The sequence below is a fragment of the Onychomys torridus genome, chromosome 9 (assembly GCF_903995425.1).
Source record: "Onychomys torridus chromosome 9, mOncTor1.1, whole genome shotgun sequence".
In the NCBI taxonomy this organism is placed as follows: Eukaryota; Metazoa; Chordata; class Mammalia; order Rodentia; family Cricetidae; genus Onychomys; species Onychomys torridus.
This window is the reverse complement of record NC_050451.1, coordinates 108,381,250-108,401,512: the sequence shown is the minus strand read 5'-3', so window position 1 is coordinate 108,401,512 and position 20,263 is coordinate 108,381,250. Positions and strand designations below refer to the sequence as shown.

The following is a 20,263-nucleotide window of genomic DNA, read 5'->3' as shown; positions in this document are numbered from 1 at the left end:
TCACATCAACTGCAAACAGAAAGTGCAGAGAAAACTTGAGATAGGATGAGTCTGTGGACTTGCAGTCTGCTCCTAGTGAAATTCCTCCCCAGCATGGCTGTAGCACCTCCTCAAGCAATGCTACCAACTGGGGACCAGGTGTTCAACACCTGAGACTTAGGGGACATTTCTCAGTCAAAATGCCACAGGCAGCAAGTATTTTTACCTTGCTGGCTCTGGCTCTGAAGTTTATTCACACTGTGTCTTCCTCCCACCATTTGATACAGACTTAGGTCACACAAAATCGGGCAACAGAACAATGCAAATGTTAGTTCAATTCAAAGGTAACTAAAAATAACCCATCATGCAATTAATTTCCAAGGTACCTGAGAATTACCCCAGTATTAGCCATATTGTTATTTCTACTACAACTGCAGGTGCTCATTTTCCTTGGACTGATTGTTATGTTTTGGGGGCAAAAATGGAAGGGATAATTTGGTATGGATGAAGACTTTTCTCTTCATAGGACAATACATGAATCTGTTGGGGTTGGATTTTTTTTTCTTTTTGTTTTCATGGGATGGTGAAAATCAAGGAGAGTAGCTAATCACTCCTTTGGTTTCAACACATCTGTTGTTAGTGCCAGGGTAAACTTAACTTTTATCGGGTGGCAATAGAGGGTATGTGCCACATCATTTTTTGTTAGGGTCTTTTAACAATATTTAATTACCAAAAAAGACAGCTTATATTTATTGTGTTGTCAAAAGACTAAAGTAAAGGAACACATGGATGAAGAATAAAACAGACTAAAGTGTGAACACAAGCACCGGCAGGGGGAGTGGAAGCTCCCTGTGGAAGCAGCCTGTTCTGGGACACCTGTTAGAGAACACGCATTCCTCTCCATATTGGAGTTTCCAGACTGTTAGAGGCTTTTGTCATTCCTGGGAACACATGTTATTTAAAGCTGAGTCTCCTTGAAGAGTCTCTATTGAATTGGCCCAAAGAATTCTAGGCTCCTGGATGTCCTCCTGTTTGCCAACTGTTTGTCTTTACTACCTAAATAGAAAAGAGACTGAGAATTTCATGGCCAAGTTCCACCCTTCTCTGGGCAGGGTGGAACTACATAATTTGAAAAGGCCAGTGTGTATGTTCAAGATCCCCAAAATAAGAATCAATATACCAAGATGGTGGGCTGGGCTTCACCATAAGCATGGGGACCCGAGTTTGAACCCCAGAAGCCACGTTAAAAAAAAGCTGGGTATGGTAGTGTGCTATAGTAGTTGGTGCTGGGGAGGCAGAGAAAGGTAGATCTGTGGGTTTCATTTGGTCTCATTGGTGCAATCCAGTTAAAAAGACCTGTTTAAAGAATGTGAATGGCTTCCTAAGGATGATACCAGGGTTACAGGTGCATCTGTACACACAAGAACAGCGTGCGCATGCACACACACACACACACACACACACACACGCACACGCACACGCGCACGCACACGCACACACACACACACACACAGATTTAAAAAAAAAGTTTTGCAAGATTATGATAGCATTCAACAGCCTCAGCCTTCCTATGAGTGGGGCCATTTATGGCCACACAAGTGGAACTCCTGACACTGGATTCTGCAGCTGTGTTCTTAGTCCTTGTTTCTGAACAAATAAATTTGAGTTATATTAGAATTGTAATTTTTTGTAGAATTGATGGAGATGGCTTATATTTCTGCTGTCTGATACACAGTATTCAACATGTAGCCAGTGTCAATTGCAGTTCGGCTAGTGCTACGAGCCACCATACTTTCTTCAATTCAATGGCTACAAATTGCAATAGCTCCATAGGAGGCAATGTAGTCAGTGGCTGCCATATTGGACAGAGTTACCGACTGAACCAGCCAAGCTAAAAGCAAGAGAAAACAGTTCTATCTAGAAAGGACTTGGGAAAGCAAACAAGGTCTTTCTTCTTAACTGCATCAGTGGGAGCAGCTAGGCTTGTCAGCTAGCCAGATTCTAAGTACAGTGGAGCTTCTAAGCTCACACATGGAACAAGAAGTTTCTTTAAGCTACAAAACTGTGAAACTTGGAGGAGATCCCTGTCTCCAGAACCTCCCGAGGCAGAGTTCCCAAGGCAACAGAGAAGTCATCGCCGTTACCCAACTGTCTTTAAAAGAGGGTGACTAGGTATCTACATTGTTTGGTTCTATACATTTTACCTTTGCTGATACTTTTTTCATAGGCCAAGGACATGTTAAAATGTCAAGACAGTATTGTTGAGGAGGGAGGCCTGCAAGGCACTGTTAGTCACTGTTGTTTAAAGGGACATTAGAAACTGTGCATCTAAAATGAGATGTATTCTTTGCTACTATCTGAAATTCCTTTGAGAAGATGAACTATTACTTTACATTCCCTTGTAGGATGACATTTCCTCAATGAAGATTACTGCCAGCCTGACTTAAAGATGTCTGCCTCAGCCTTTCCCAAGAAGCCTGTGTCTCCCCTGCTTGGTTTTAGCAGCCCAGTCTTCTGCCTGGCAGCTCTAAGGGGCTGACGCTAACACTAACCACCTCACTGTCCTGATTTAAAGTTTGATCTGAGACTATGCTTCATTGCCTATAATATTTATGAAAAAAAAGTCATCTAAAAATATTATACAATGAATACCATTCTTTTTTTTTTCAAAACAAGTTTTGTTTTGTATTTTTATTTCATTTTATTTTAGTTATGAGTCACAAGCTGAGGTCCTGGCATGCATGTGCAGGGAAGGCACACACTATTTCTTCCCAGTAGGTTAATTTGTATCTGCCTTTCAAAAAACAGGCAGGCAGATGAGACTCAGACATTTTCAGTATTTGAGATGACTGTATGTGCCTCTGTTTCTATGGCCTGCACAGGGCTAAACTACAGAGTAACCCTTGAGAAGCTACAGCCAGATAAGGCAGATTCAATGTGGGCATAAGAAGTAGTAAGTGAGGAAAAGGTGATTTAAAAGCATTGATTAGTCAAAGGTGATGGCTCTCGCCTCACAACCCTGGCATGTAGAAGGCTGAGGTGTAGGACAGGACCAAGTCTGAGGCCAACCTGGGCTACAATGTGAGAGAGACCCTGAGAAACAAAAAAGCTTTGCTCTGCACCTCTGTTCCGCCATTGGCAGTCATGTGACCTTCTGTGTGAACAGACTTGTCTCCTCAGGAGCATCAGGCTTTGCATCCTGTGTCCGTGCTGTATCCACCTCTGTGCAGACAGTGAAGATGAGGCACAGCAAAAGTCAATGTGGCTGTTTCTAGAATGGGGAGTTGGGCCAACTTCCCCTTTCTGTTTTCACTAGTACCTGGTTTCCTGCAAGTCAAAACAAGTCAGGCACAAAACACAGTCACTGTACAATTGTAAATATGAAGCACAAGGGAATCTTGGGCAGCTGCACCTTTGAAATAGGAAGATCTTATACTAAACATAAAATCCAGCAAGCCAAGTATGACCTGAAGTTTCCAGAAAAAAGCCTTATCGCTGTGAAGGATTCTATAATATGGCTGATGGTCAGAACTCTGAGTGTGGAGGCTTTGAGTGTTGCAGATACAAAACCAAAATGTTGGGCTATCTTTAGCCCCCTTGACTGTTGGTCGCTGCCCATCTCTGTTTGAGTTAATGTCTATCCCTGTGACAATTAGGTAACCATCATGTCCTAATAGACTACTAGCTTCCACTAACCAAAGGGCTAAGGATGTCATCAATCTCCGAGGCCTATGGCAGGTGGACAGTTCCCAACTGTTGTAACCCGCCAAGCTGATGCTCCCACAAATATGAAACCAGTCTTGACCGATAGTCATGAAATTGCTACCTACTGAAAAACGGTATCTGTGCTCCCAAGCTAATGGCCCATAGTTGGCTTCGGAATAAACTCTGAAGTGTGAGGGTTGCTTTTGCAAGGACATAAATGATCACCCATGGTTTCCTTCTAATACACTCGTGCCGAACAAGTCCTTCTGTATTAAATCTCTCAAGCAGTCTGCCCTTCATCTTTTTGTGGGTTAGCAAGTCTTGAAGGCGTTCTCAAGAAGTGATGAGATCATGTTTTAGGGAAATATGTGAAGAATGCAACAATGCATCAGTGTACCTAGGAGATGCAATTCTCCTAAAATCCAATGCATAATGAATTAGAAAAGAGTGTGCAAACAAAGCTATTGAGATACCATGGAAAGTGTAGGCTGTCCAAGTGATCTTGTGTGACAAATGAAAAATCAAATGCTTTATTAGTATTTACACAACCACAGAGCTACTTTAAGAAGTAATGGGATCCATGGCTTTTCCTGGGACTCTGTTACAACCAACATCTTTGGCTTTGTAGGTCCTAGAGGTCATCAGGGCTTGATACTGGGTGACTCCTGATTCCTCCAGCCAGGTATCTTTTCATTCATGCATCTCTAAGAAACAGTAAATGCAAACTTGATAGAGTATCACAATGCTCCTTTTTGGCCTCAGATATTCTCTCACCTAAAGGAAAAATCTGATAAAAGTATACCTTCTAAACAGTTCAAATGAGACTATAAAGCCAGTGCACAGATACTGAGTACTAAAATATAGGCATTTTCCTTGAAATATTGACATTCTGCCTACAGTGCCTCTGTTATGTTCATTCAAATCGTTCTTATACTCTAAAACAATGAAGCTTCTCAACTGGTGGAATGCCGCCAGGGAGTCTGAAGAGCACATAACCAAAGGCAGCCTTTAAGTTGGCAGGGGAATGAATGGCTGCCTTATCAGCACAGCTGAGGCTGTAGACAATCAACAGCAACCATCAGTGCTCACAGGGCCTCATATACAAGCTGGCCTTCCAGCCCCACAGGACAGCAACCTCCAGCTTCTGGCACCTTCAGACCACATGATCTGACAACAAAGACAGCCTCCAGCTGTCATGGGTGGACACTGAAGACCTCCAATGGTGCTGGCAGGACCATAAGACAGCTGCCAGTTAATTTGAATTACCGAGAATTCCGTATTTATGCTGATTCCAAACCTTCTTGTGTTATTTTAAAGGCCATGAAAACGATCAATCAGCCTTCCTTCTTATGGAATGAACCCTTGATTAGTTTGGTTCATGGGTTCTGGATGAAGGGCATTTGGTCATGTTATGTGGCAGTGTTCTGCTTTTGTATATAACAAATACATCTCCCAAGTGGAAGCAACCAACAAGCCAGAGTTTCATTAAATAAATTTATTTGTTAAAATAATTTAACTCCAAATACAACTGTTGAATTTGCATTGAGTTATAACTACAATTCATGTTTCAATTGAAATGTCGGGGCTTACTCGACATTGTTACAAAACAATAAACTGTTGTTCAATTTTAAATGGTCAGTTGTATTAGAGTTCAACAATTAACTGTGAACTGTATCTCTGGGAACCCCCAAATCAATAATGGTAAGTCTGTTTTCAAAATCTCCTGCAGCCATTCTAGAAACCCTGATGAAGGATAACGGACGCACAAGGACAAGTCAGACAGAAGGACCCCACAGTCTTTAACATCTGATTGGCTGAGGAGACAATTAAAGCTTAACCAGTGCTAACAGGGGTTACTGATGGAGAACTGGGAAACCAGACAAACCACGAGCATCAGACAAAGCAGCTTCACACTCACCAGCAACACTCACACTGGGAAGCAAACAGCAGACGCCCTTGGGAGACACAGGAAAGCAAGTATCAGTAGTTTTAGCACAGGGAGTGATGGCAACTGTAGTGACCGGGTCAGACCCCAACTCTACAAAGCAAAGGATGGGAGCATCAAAGCACCTTTCAGTGGTGGAGGGAAGACCCAGAAGGCTCCCCAGCACATGCTGGCTTGTCTCATGGAAGCTCAGGGTGGAAAGGCATCAGTTACCATCACTACCACAGCTTAAAAGAGCCCACAAGTTACACTTTAAAAGAAATAATCTAAAAAAACCTGCCTTTTGATAAATGTTTTAAAAAAAACAAAGCAAAGAAAACTTGGTAATGCTAAAGAAAAAGTGGGTCTTTGGGTCAAACCATAATATTCTTAAGGCATGTTAGAACAAACTTCCATTTATCTAGTTACTAGCTGGATCAGGGCTTTAAAGAAATGGCAGGCGGGGCCACTACCTCTCCTCTGCAGCCTGCTGTTCATGTGCCAGAAAGTGTCCTGTTCCTGCCCTTGGGTTTTTCATTCCCATCTTGGCAAACGTCATGCACAGCAGTCAGATTCACACCAGAGGAACAGGGAGAGGGCATGGCAGAGTCTATGCTGGGAAGTGATGCCTGGGCACTATGAAGGACCGGCACCAACCCCGGGCCTTAGGAACGCCTCCCAGGAAAGCCTGCCTGAATGTATGACAAACACTCCCACTTCACACCTTGCCAGGCTCCTCACGCGTTACCCTTTTCCTGTCTGCATAGCCATCCATGATGTGAAACTGTGAACTGGTACAGCTGCTTCGAATATGCAATGTCACAAACTGCTATTCATTATGGGAGTTTAACAATCAGAATTAGTCTCACAAGTTAGAGGCCTCAGGCCAATGCACTACCATTTCTATTTCAGTAGATAAAACATACTCCTCGAATCTGATTTCTCGGTATGTCTGAGTCAAATCAGCTTTTATATAATGAACTTTGTTACAAGAAAACTGGTCAGAACTGTGCCCTAGAGATGTGGTGTTTCCTAACTGGAGAAACTGACAGTGAAGACCACAGATGTCCAGACTCCCTAACACCCACTGCCTGGTTTCACCCATGTTATTTGTTTATTTATTTAATTTTCTCACATATGACAAACACCACTGACCTTTTTCCCCCACTCTAACTTCTAAGCTTAAAGCCAGTTACTAAAACACTGGGGGGGGGGGGGGGGGTTCAATGGCTTATAAGAGACTAATAATTTAAAAATGTTTTCTTATACATTATGTTCTGTAGTATAGATTCTCAGTAGAGGCAATGATCTCTGAATTGTGCCAAATTCTTAGGAATAAACACACATGCACACACAAACACACACTCTTCTCTCAGTTACACACATAAGACTAAGCGGTTACTTGCACAAGACTGTGGAACCAGGAAGGTGTGGGTGCCACGTACGTCCGGGCTCAGTGGCACTGAGTCCTGAAGGCCTAACTGATCTCCAGAGGCGAGCTCAAGGCATTCACCGGCACTTATCTGTCAAGTGAGGTGAGAACTCTTCTACACTGATCATGAAACTCCTGAATAGGTTTTTCCCTGTGCCATTCCTCATGCAAATGATAACACTCCACGGCTATGGAAACCAAATGCTGAGCCTCAGCACCTTTTAGAACAAAAGCTTCAGTCTGGACGCATGTGCTACTTCAGTAATCAGGGCAGAACAGGTACAAGAAACCCTTCCATGAGCCTCCAGGCAAGGAAGATGGAAAGCTTTTGTCTGTCCCCTTCCATTCCACTCCATAGTAATTTACATTCTACTTTTAAGCCCAAATTACTTCACAGATTATTCAATCTGTTTTTGTTTTGTTTTATGCCTACAATAAAGCTCTGTTACAGCAAATTGGATTTCCAAAGCAAGTGAGCCAAGGGTCACATTACAACCATAGCCCTTAAAGGCTGCTTTCATGAACACACACACAAAATGTCAAATATTTGTACTGTCTTGTGAGGTGTCTGCAAACGGGAACGTGTGGATGTAACATGGCTTCATTTTCCTTCCACGATGGTACTGGTTAATCGACTCATTAGTAAGGCTAGGCAACCTCTCCATCTCAGTTGCTTCCTTTGTAAATAGACCATCCCTGCTCCGTTACGAGAGGGTGGTTGTGTGCCTTCAACTCTCATGAGCCTTCATGAGAGGCTCTTTCTTGTGGCAATGCAGGTGATTCAACAAATTCTAAAGCCAGATTGGATTTCATACAACCTTGTTCTGACTTTTACTCTACTGAGGATTGATAGGTGAGTGGATTTCACGTCACAAATTAGGAAAACACCTACAATTAAGCATCGACTTGAAAAACAGAAGTGTGTCAGCTGAGCAGACTCTCCCTGCAAGGCTGTTGGCTGGCCAGCTGTTTCACCTGGTGGGATACACTGGCTGGAAGGTCCATCAACTCATGACTTCACTCTTGTAGGAAAATATTTCTCCTTTACTTTTTAAAGACAACAAAATATTTTAATTGTTAGTGGTTATAGGAATCCATCTGGTTTTTCTCTCCTGATTATTTTTAATTTACACAACAGTGGCTTCTGCTAACTCAGTGGCAATACCATCATCACTTCAGATGAGATCACCCTATAGCTGACGGCGGTGCCTTCAGGTTGCAGATGCACACAAGGCTCAGGGCAATGGTGGAGAATGCAGTCACTGGACCCCCAGGGACTCTGAGGCATCAGCTGACACCCCGCCTGAGGGCTGCAGTGCACTGTCATTCAGACGCCCATCCTACAAACTGCAATGGAGTGGACAGGTTACTGGTGCCCACAAGGCTAGACGAGTCCTGTCCAGGACAGCCATGGTCAGTGCTATTGTATGTTGCAGGCAGAACAGCACGGGTCGTCTTTGTCAGGCTGGGCGGCATAGTTCATCTGCCTCACAATCTCTGCGAAGAGCTCGTCCACCATGCTTTTACTCTTAGCAGAGGTCTCCATAAAGGGGCAGCCCCACTCTTCGGCCACGGCGCGGCCTTCACTGGAGGACACCTCTCGCTCACTCTCCAGGTCCACCTTGTTCCCCACCAGGATGACTGGCACCTTCTCATACCTGAAAGAACACATGTTGCAGCGTTAGCAAGCAGGGGAAACAGACTTCCTTTCTTTTTTATAGAGCAGTATAAATGGCCTCTTCAGCCACATGAAAAATGACTTGCACTAGTTGGCTTGGCGTCCACCTAGGGCATTCTGAAACTGTCCTCAGAGGGGGTCCTAAATGGCCTTTCAAATGATGTTTTCAGTGAATCCTTCTCAGCACCCTGGACGGACTTCTCTTAATTTCAATGCTGTCTGTTCCATGAGCTACTTGCTCAGAACTTCCACCAGTCATGCAATCATGGCTTTACCACAACATAACCGTCAGTGCTGTGCTCTCTTCTATAAGAACACAGAACAACCATGTTCTAAACAGCTCCTGAACACAACAAAGAAAATGAAAGCCAAAACTGTAATAGAGTTCATCAAGGTGGGAAGCATCAATTAGAAGTACACCCTATCTCCTCGGCCAGCAGAAAGAAAAAGTTAAAATTGTTTTTACCGTTAAGGATTAAAAATTGTAGTCATTAGCTTTATGAGATGTTGCCTCTCTTTCTTCTGATCTAGAACTTTGAAACCAACAAATGATAAGAAAAGAATAGAGAAATAGAGGTCCCAAGTCACACTGGCACCCAATAATTCTTCTTACAGCGGGTGCTCCATGAAGAGCAGGACACGAAACCTGTCAGAAGACAGAAACACCCAGCGCTGCTCAGTGTTTATGTACCAGGCTAGTTCCAAGTTCTTGTGCTGTTTTTTTGAGACAGGACCTCACTAGGTAGCCCTGGCTGGCCTGGAACTCTATATAGACCAGGCTGGCTTTGAACTCGTAAGCAATCTGTCTGCCACTGCCTTCCAAGTACTCAGAATAAAGGCATGTACCACCATTCCCAGCCTTTCATTTTAAAAGTTACTTCAAAGCCTTTCTGTTGTTTTGTTTCTGTGATTTTAGTATAAATTAGTGCACGTATATGTCTGGCAAGGCTGTATGGAGGTCTTACACGACCTGACTAAAGACAGCTAACTTCCAGAGAGAGAAGCAGGCATGACCTCATGAGGCACAACTCCCACAGCATATTTGGAAATGCAATTATGGGTGGTCCCACATACTATCTATACAATTTCACTGCTTTGTCAAGATGGTTCTTCTTACTTACTCTAAAGCCAAGTATATCCCCAATGGACACCTATGCTTCCTTTGGCAAGAGAGCAAGTCAATGGCCTAAGTGAGGGTCTATTCCAGGCAGCAACACACAAGAGCAACGGGAAAGTAAGTGGGAGCACCCGGAGTGGTGCTCACGCCAGCAGTCCCAGCACTAAGGAGACAGGCTGGAGGACTATTTAGTCTGAGGCTAGCACAGGCCTCACAGCTAGACCCCGTCTCATAAAATAAGAGGGCTGGGAGACCGTGCAGTTGGTAAGGTGCTTGCAACCCAAACTGAATCCCTAGAACCCAAGTAAAGAGCCAGGCACAGCTGCACATGATTCTAGTCTTAGCTCTGGGGAGCCAGGGAAGGGAGGATTCCTGGGCCTCATTGGCCAGCCAGTCTAGCTTAACTACAGGACAATGAGAGACCATTTCAAAGGTGGATGGCACTCCTCAGGATGATGTGCGAGGTGTCCTCTGGTCTCCATACATACAGGAACATGCAAAAACACACATACATGTATAAAAAAAGTAAGGCTAAAAGAGTAGGATGACATCAAGGTGACCCTAGGCCTTCTGTTTCTTCAGGGAACAGAAGGCCAGCTCTAACCTGTATCAAAGGAGCCTGGATGAACTCTGGCACACTGTCCCTGGAGCCTCTGCACATGACTCAGGGACTAACATCTTCTAGTTTAGCACTCTTGCACACACACACACACACACACACACACACACACACACACACACACAGGCCTCTGGGGGCACAGATGACAATGAAGCCGCAGTACAAAGACCCATTTACCCATTTACCAGCCACGTTCCACATCAGCTTTCCCTGGGTCCTGAGCAGCCTGACAGTGAGCCCACACTGCTGATCCTGTCAGATGTCAGCTCCTAATCTGCTCTCTCCATGAGGATGTATCTGCACTCCCCTTTCCTTCTTGCTTGTTAATGGAGCAACTTGTCAAAGGTAACAAGGAAAGCTTACAGAGCTGGAGTTAACATAAGAATGCAAGAGCTAAAGCAGTGCTTCCTGATGCCCGGCTGGGAAAGTGCACATGGAGCAGGAAGGTCAGGACTTCAAGGTCATCCTCAGTCACACAGTGGAGTGGTGGCCAGCCTGAGGTAGACTGCAAACAAACAGTTTCTGTTTTACTAGATAAGAGAAAACATCTTAAGGAAGATTTTAAAGCTTAAATACAATGCTATATCCTATTTTGTACTTGAGACATACTTTTAGTTGAAAAGTACCAGATCTAATAGAACATGTGGATTTTTCAAAACTGACAAACATATCAAGATATCAGCAGTAGGCTGATACATGTGCTTTTCAGTCTGGAGGTTCAAAGTTACAACAGACATGGTAGGCCAACCTACAAACACCGCCTTGTCTCTCCTTGACCAGGTTGACAGCCAAGTACCCAGCACTGTTCTACAGTCTGGTTCTCAAGTGGGCAGGCAGACACAGGGCCTCATGTAGTAGGATCCAATGTACTAGTCCATGTAGTAATGAGGGTGAGAATTCAGTCAATGTCAGAGAACCCTGTACCTCTACTCAATGAACGGCCAACAGTCTTTCCAGTCACCAGAGTGTTAAAGATGCTAGAGAAATGCAGATTAATAACCTGAACAAGAAACCTGACACACAAAACAAAAACAAAAAAATGTGTATTTCCAAATACCAGGTGGTAATGGATTTTATTGCTCTGTTAACACTAAAATTTGGGAAAGTGGAAAATATCATAAACTACGGTTTGGATGGAGCTTTCACTCCTGCCCATGAAAGGCTGCAGGGCTGAGCACAGCATTTCCTGATATCTGAGTCTTATCTCTTCGTTGGTAAAATGGAGTTCAAGTACTGCTCCCACTTAGTGCAGCAAAGCTGCTGTATAGGCCAAATGAGCCAGTTCAGAGATCCCGACTGGATAGGACAGAACGGATGGTGCCCACCCTCCTGCTGTCCCCACGTATGTTAGACCAAGCTTGGCAGAAGGCAGTGTTGAGTTCAGAAATCAAGAGATGGAGAGATCTGCTGAGGAAAACCAAGCTGTGCCAGGGGATTAGGGTTGTAGGTGGACATAGACAAGAGAGAGGGAGCAAAAGCAATACCATGAAGCAGCCAGACACTGCCTGGTCCTTCCCTGTCTCTTGCTAAGGGTCAGAACAAGAAGCAAGACAAGCAGAAATAAAATCTCAAAACACAGGGCCTTAGAGAAGATACTAACAGTAGTGGGGAAGGTTGGGACGACAGGGAGGGTCCTCCATGGAAAGGTAAGACCTAGAAGGAGCTGGGTCTCCATGGGACACAGATGAAAAGACAAGGGAAAGAGGCAAAGCCTTGTGCTGACAGACTACAGCAAACTGGTCTGTCTACTGCTCTGGCAATATGGTGTGTTTAAGAAAAAACAACACAACTCCCAAACCAGACCAAGACTTTCACCTCAGAACCAACTCTAGCTAATTATATGACTTAGATGGATATAATACAGTCTCTGAAGTCCCTGTTTGCTGAACTAGGTCTAAAGCGTTCTTAAACATGAAAGTTAAAAATCACATCAGACATGGTAGACCAACCCACAATCGACACCTACACATTACCAGGTTAATGGCTGAATGCTTGGCAGTGTTCTGAGAACACAGGCAGGCTGATCTAGCACTTGAAGGGCGGAGTCAGTAAGGATAAGAAAGTCTTGGGAGATCTTGTGGGACCAGACTACTGAGCAGTTAGTGCATCCTGACTCTAGCAGGAGGAAGGGTGCATCCAGGAGCCATACAGCAATACTTATGTCTACACGCAGTGCGTGGGATGCTCTAACTCTGTAATATCTAGGGCTGCCCTGAGGAAGGCTACTGTGCAGTGTAGAAGAGTAGTGGTGTATAATCAGTAGTACTCTGGGTCATACACTTTGTCGTCCATTCAACCTACTTATTTGCTAAGAGCCTATTACACCCTAGATACTACTGTGCCCACTTAAGATGCACAAGAGACAACAACATCTGCCCTCATGCTGATTATAGCCTAGCAGAGGAAACAGGTACTGACAAAAAAGGTAGTAAGGTCAGATTAACTAGAGACAGAAGAGCCAGACCAGAGAGCATGCTAGGGCACAGGCTCCATCTGAAGAAAGATAGTGCAGGCCTCACTGGGAAGGTGGCATGGGATATCAAGTGAAGGGGTAAGGAATCTGTCACTTAAGCATCAGGGAAAACCCCCAAGTGAGGCATGGACTAGATGTTGAGAGGCTGTTGGTTCAATGAGCAGCAACTGGCATCCATCTGTAGGCCCCTTCCCATCCCTACTCAGTCCTGCAATACAGGTCACACACCTCATCGGAGAAACAGAACTGGAGGTCTGGGGTGCCAGAAGTGACCTTATAAGACAGACAGCATTTACAGCAGGGTCAGCTTTATTACTTAGGAGAGCTAGACACTTCGTCAGTAGTGACAGCAGTTGCTTTCACGTTTGATTTTCATCACAGCCCTGTGGGTTTTCCTCATTTCTCTCCTTCCCAAAGCATACCAGAAAATGCAAAATTCCAAACTGCTCTATTCATGAATCACTCTTAACCTGACCATAGGTGGGACACCACAGTCAGGGTCAGAAGGTGGCTGATGTGGCTCAAATTATTTTTGTCTGCAGACTGTGGAAAACATTTGTCTTACTATTTATTAACATGAATTTACATGCTGTTTGTTATATTCATGATTATATAATGTATGAATAAATAAACTAGCTCTTTTAAGCAGCTGTGCTTAATGGATTCCACACAGCATTGCTTAGCTGTAGAACACTGATGGGCTTCTCAATGAGGCAGCTCTGTAAATACCAATGGTTCAGAAGCATTGGAGTGTGCTCATCAATCAGCTGTTTGTGCTTTATAACTGTCCTAATACGTGTGTTTATGTACACTTTATTCTGGGACTGTCTAAGCACGCTGGTCATTGAAACAACTTGAGAATCTGAATACTGACTTCTGGGCGCTGTTCCAGAGCTCCTGAAACATGTATCTACACATCCATAAACTCTGAGGATGGACTGAGCTTCAAGAGGGTGTGAGGAAGCACCAGGCTCATCTCTGATGCTGATCCCAAGCAGCATCACATGCTTACCATTGATGACTTTAAATGCAGCAATGACTTAATGACTTAAAATCAACACCCTCTCCTCTTCATGCACCCCTCAAGATAAACTGTAGCAAGATCTATGGCAGTCAGTTTCTTTTGAGGGTACTGTACTGTGTAGCACATTAAAAGAAGGGCATGTCTCACTGGAATTTTGTTATGCTGTTCTTGGCCATAAGCTGGCTGAAATAAAATTCTCTTTGAGTTGAGAAGAGAATCAGAAAGGCTTTTCTTAGTCCCCTTGTTCAACTTTCGGCCCAGTGAAAAATCTCCTCCACTAAGAGTCCTGGGGCAAAATGGCAAACACTTGGTGTCCCCATCACTGTGGGCTGACCTCACCAGATGTCTCTTCAGTGTGTCGAGGAACACCTTCAGCGACAGAACTCACACTAGGAAAGCTTGCTTCGCCCTCCTCTCAGGTCGGTACATGTTAGTGCTAAGAACTCAGAGTTTAAACGTTTGCTGAGTTAGAGCTGTGATGTCTGCCTTGGTCCCTTTGCAGTCCTAACTTGTGCACACAGGGGAAGGAATCTTTCCTTCCACAAAACAGAAACAGGTTTTCTTCCTCAGGCTTCTTTGCTCAAACCAATGTATCAAATATTAAATAAACAAAAAGAGCAAAGTCCCAGCAATACTTAAATGTGTGTGTGGGGGGGGCATTCTTAATCTTACCTGTGAGAATGAGCACTTTAACTATTGTGGTGTATAAACTTCCAGACTTTTCCTATTCGTATACATTAACATAAGCATCTATTTTTCATGCAAAGAGATCATATCACTTAGTAGTCTCATTTTTGCTAAGTATCATGGAGTTATCTATTTCAATAAGTGGCATATTAGCATAATGGCCAAGCAGTATTCCATTTTATAGAATCATGTATACACACACACACATATATAATATATATATGTCATATATATATGATATATATAAGATATATGTATCTCCTGATGTACCATAATTTACTCTTACCCCATTAGTGCCATGTTTTTGGTGGGGGTAAACATAACCAGCAATCTAATGGATGTACTAAGAAGTGTGATTTCTGTACCAAAAGGTATATAAAATGTGTATTTTAAAAAAAACAACTTATGTGTCTGTTTTTTTAAGCCTTTGAACTAGAAAAGTCTCGTTTCTAAATAGTTCATCAAGCTGCTGTGTTGCTGCAAACAGTTTCACTGGACAGCTGGAAATTTGTGCTTGAGTGTGGAGCACACCCCCCCGCCACACACACACACCTCCAAGACTGATTCTCTTCATCCGGCACAGTGGTCTGGAGCTGCTCTGGGGTAGGCCAGGAGCTGGTGTGAGGGGCATGGGCTAAGTAAAGCTGCCCGCTCCCTCTAAACTGATTTGTACTCAGCTAAGTATTTCATTTTGTTCGTTTAAACAGGGCTTCCTTTGCTTTGACTTTCTCTTGGTGTTTTAAAAATACCAAACTTAAACAGTGAGAAACTTATAATGTAATGTAAACAATATAATATGAAGAAGATATTGAGAGCTCTCAGGGACTCCATGCCATGTAAGTAGAAGTCAACTTTGTTCACAAAAATTATAGGAGTCGACATGGTACCTATAGTTTAGTTAGGACGGCCCAAGTGATGATTGGATGGAACTCACAGGCATTTTAAACACATTCAAAAACCACACCAGGACTATGTACAAGACCAAGGTAACAAAAGCCCATCAACAGCGCAACAAGATACAGTAAGCAAATACTCAGCTCTGTTCTTCTAACTAAAGGACCAGGAAGGAGGCCAAGGAGAGAAGTTCCCAATTCTTCCCCTCTCCTCTTATCTACTCATTATGCTTGGAAGAAGAACCCAGTTGTGAGAACTCTGTGGTCTGCAGGGTGTGGTAGGAAGCTCTGTGTTACCCAGGCTAAGTTAACAGGAGCCCAAAGATGATGAGTGACAGGACCACAGACTAGGACCAGGCAAACAGAAAGCAGGGAGAGGGGTGTATGGGAGGGGCCTGCTGTGCTGCAGGGCTGCACTGTGGGATTCCTTCAGCATATGCATCCAGCCACGTATGTTAAGGTATGTGTACTCTACTGTATGAAAGTTGTACCTCGATTAAAAAAAAAAAAAAAGGCCTGGTGGTGGTGGCGCATGTAGAGGCAGAGGCAGGCGGATCTCTGTGAGGTACAGAGGTAGTCCAGGACAGGCTCCAAAGCTACAGAGAAACCCTGTTGAAAAAACAAAAAAACAAAACAAAACAAAACAAAGAACTGAAACAAGAAAATAAGCAAGATAAGGAAACAAATCCTCATTTGAACAGGACAGCAGAATGACCTTCAAGACTTATTGAGAATATATGCATATGGAATGGTGCTTCAATACAGAATGCAGCTAGGCTGGTTAGTTCGTTTATTACTTTGCTGAATCCTGCCAATCAACTGTAAACTCAACTTTTATGCTGCTGAATTTCTATCCTTAAACTGGCTAAAGATTGAAAGAAGGCCAGGATGTTCGGCTGACCACAGCAGGTCAGCTCAGGCACTCTCTTGACCATTGCCAGTAGTCTGTTGTGGAGGTATCTTTGTGGATTCCTTGGGACTTCTCTAGCACTCTGCTTCTTCCTATTCCCAAGGGGTATACATTCATCATGGTATCTCCCTCCCTGTTCTCCCACTCTGCTCCTGATTCAGCTGGGACCTCCTGCTCCCCTCAGCTCTCTTTCCCCTATACTTGCCCTCCATTACCCTCACCCCTCACCCTTAGTTTGCTCATGTAGATCTCATCCATTTCTCTGTTGTTGGGCAATTCTTATGTCTTTCTTAGGGTCCTCTTTACTAGGTAGCCTCCCTGGAATTGTGAGAACACTCTGGCTGTCATGATAGAACTCTCATCCAGTCTGATGGAAGTAGATGCAGAGATCCCCAACTGAGCCCCAGGTGGAGCTCTGGGAGTCCAATCGGCAAGAGAGAGAGGAGGGATTGTATGAGTGAGAGATATTGAGACCATGATTGGAAAAAGCACAGGGACAAATAGCCAAACTAGTGGAAACGCATGAACTGTGAACCAATGCCTGAGGAGCCCCCATGGAACTGGATCAGGCCCTCTGGATAAGTGAGACAGTTGATTAGCTTGAACTGTTTGGGAGGGCCTCAGGCAGTGGGGCCAGGACCTGTCCTTGGTGCATAGGCTGACTTTTTGGAGGCTGGAGCCTATGCTGGGACACTTTGCTCAACCTTGGTGTAGGAAGGAGGAGACTGGACCTGTCTCAGATGAGTCTACCAGGCTGGGCTGACTCCCCAAGGGAGACCTTGCCTTGGAGGAGGTGGTGATGGGGGCGTGGATTGGGAGGGAGGGCTGGAGGGTGGGAGGAGAGGGGACAGGAGAATCTGTGGGTGATATGTGAAATTAAGTTAATTATAAAATAAAAATATTAAATTAAAAAAAGAAAGAAAGAGGGCATTGAGTATGTTAACATAAAGAACAGTGTGTTACTGGAAATAAAACTAACAATATAATAGTTCTGAAGGCTTTCTTCACTATCTGATCTACAAACTGCACCCTCAGATCTTTTCAAGAGTGTCAAGATGTTCAAAACCCACATTAACATGGGAGGAGAGGAAGGAGGGAAAACAGCGATCAGGATGTAAAATAAATGAATACATTTAATTTAAAAAAAAAAAAGGAAATATAACTATGATTACATTCAGTCTGACCTTTTGTCATTAGAAATGGAGATTATTCATGCCAGAAACGTGTGTACCTATGAGGAGATGTTTGCAATTGCAAGCCTGAAACCTTGCCATTAGAAACTGAATGGAAAAACAGAACCAAATCAGCTGATTCTGCAAAAAGCACCAGGTACACACTCACGATGAGAAGAAGGAACAGCTAGCTGCTGGCAGACACATGGGCAGCCTCCTCTTACTCTAGTCTGGAGGTGCCTTCAGGCTCCAAACTGAATCACTGAAAAATAAGTCAAAAGTCAGACTTCTGAACACACAGCTCTTTCAAAAGGGGGAAGGTATTCAAACACAAAACATGTATTTCCTCTTTAGTTGAATGCTGAAATCTGAAATCTATGGTTGGAAACAGGCCAACTATTGGACTTGATAGGATTGAGTCAACTGCTAGGATGGGAGCTGTGTCTCCACTATACTGGACTGCATACCTTGTCAGCAACCCCCAGTTCAGAAATCCTACTACTCAATTACAACTAATTTCGCTAAAGCTACCCCTGAACAAGGCACACTTAAGGATGCTTGAAAACTGTGAAGTGCTAAGGCTTTCGGAACTGCGGACAAAGAAGCGCTTATCCGGGAGACCACTTATTATCATAAAAGGACTTAAACATAGTTCTTCTTTCCTCCAAACCACTAAGCAGAAGAGCCCCAACCCCAAGAAAAATTTAAAGCCAGGAGCCATAAGATATGGCAGCTCATATAATCTTCACACTGGAGATGCAAGGTAAGAGGCCCTCCATGAGTTCAGGGTCAGGTTGGACTAGAGTGAGTTCTTGCCTCAAAACAAAACAAAACATTTACAACAAACCAACCCACAAAAAACAAACAAGCAAAAATGCTGAATTTCAACAATTCACATTTCTAGAAAACAAAGGTTATGACATTAGTAGAATTAGCATTTATTCTCCCCAGAAGGAAATTCCCCAGGAAGAAACCCCCTTCCTTTAGGAGGGAAGAGGGCGTCAGTCATATACACCATACTAGGCAAGCTGCGTCCACTGTCATGAGACTGACCAGTAGGTTCTACAAACACAGATCTTTAGCTTTGAAGCAAGAAAAGTATCAGGTGATCAATGGGAAAAGCAAGCAGATGAAAGTGAAGGAGATGGGGTTGATCACATCGGCAGAGTGAGGCCCCTTACTGTAGCAAATGACAAGTGCCAGACACGTGACAGGGTCTAAGTCTACACTCACGTGAAAACCATGTGCAGACAGAAACTACCTGGGATGTGGAAGAGCGGGAGGTAAGGCGAGGAGTTCTCTAACTGTCATCAGGTCCGGACACGAAGGTCTGTAACACTAGGCCTAGTACAGCAGTGATTACAGGGGACAGGGACAGCAGGAATTACTGGATGTGAGAAAGTCCATCATTTTCATATGCAGAAAACCCTTCATTTCTAAAATAACTCACACCGGAGCTCCAGTCTCTAACAGCTCTAATATATTTCTCACCCTCTCCCCCAACTCCACGGTAATTAACTTAAAACATTGCTTTACAGGCCACAGCCCACACCAACTATCCTGTAACAATGAGTGGTGGTTCCATGGTGCCTAGAGAAAGGCTTCCTCCTAGGCTAACAGTCAAGGTCGATCAGTTTAGTCACAGGCTAAAATCAAGGCACAGGGCACAAAGCAGGGGCTGAGTTTGGGTTTGGATTTAGAGAACCACAAAGATGTTTGTTTTCTTGGATATGTTGCCTGCCTTTCCTGGCCCTGGCTCTTTACTTGTGAAACAGAAATATTAATGTATAATGTTAATGCCACTGACAGCAATAGCATTACTAACAACCAGCATCTACAGAGGGCTTGGTATATGCCAGACCCTGCACTCAGCATTTCACATGAATTATCCACCAAAGTATTATGGATACTGCAAAAATACTACAGGGATGCTAACTATTCATCTTTAAGCTCTCTCAAACTATCTGTTAGCAAGTCAGGATCTTAATTGTAGTGATACAGCTATAAAGAAGAAGCAAACTGGTGGTATTTTCCCCTCTTGTTTCTGACTTACAATCTCTGGCCCAAGTGTGACCAAATCTAACTATTTAGACTAAAAGTCACTAGTTGCCATGGAAAAGAGAAAAATAAGAGACATTACTCCCTCTAATATACGTAAGCTGACAAACTAGCATCTTCTACAAACAAGCATCTTCTTTTCTCATTACATACTGCTGTCACTCAATGTGAACCATGGCTCTGATATCGTGGTAAGACAATGTGGGGCACAAAATACATATAAAGTCTTAACCTGCCATAAACCAGCAGTGTTGTCTCTGGGTTACGGTCGGCACCCAGCAAAGCAGTGGCCAGCAGCAATGTCCGACCCACAGCTGTGTCCCACTGCTGGAACGCTTCCTGATGCTTATGAGACACAGAGCAGGACGATAAAGTGATGGATTTCAAATCAGAAGTTTTCCTCATGACGTTCATGCTGCTTCAAGTGACAGATATGTCCCTGAGACAATGCAAACACACAGCCTTTCTGGACATGCACTCCCTAGAATGCTGTATTGCTTTATTATGTCTTTCCATGATTGCTTAATTTGATTTATTAAGGGTACCTGAAGATTTGGGGGAAAAGGGGATGGTCAAAATACAGAATGCAATG

General features: G+C 43.7%; 1 protein-coding gene across 1 annotated transcript in view; it reads right to left on the bottom strand.

The window, feature by feature from the left end:
* Positions 1 to 5,164: 5,164 nt before the first annotated feature.
* Rap2a (RAP2A, member of RAS oncogene family) overlaps positions 5,165 to 20,263 on the bottom strand; it is a 30,076-nt gene continuing 14,977 nt past the window's right edge. The window contains exon 2 of the mRNA XM_036199751.1: positions 5,165 to 8,698. Within this exon, the coding sequence (XP_036055644.1) occupies positions 8,461 to 8,698 (238 nt within the window). The 3' untranslated portion in view covers positions 5,165 to 8,460. The remainder of the gene's footprint in view (positions 8,699 to 20,263) is intronic.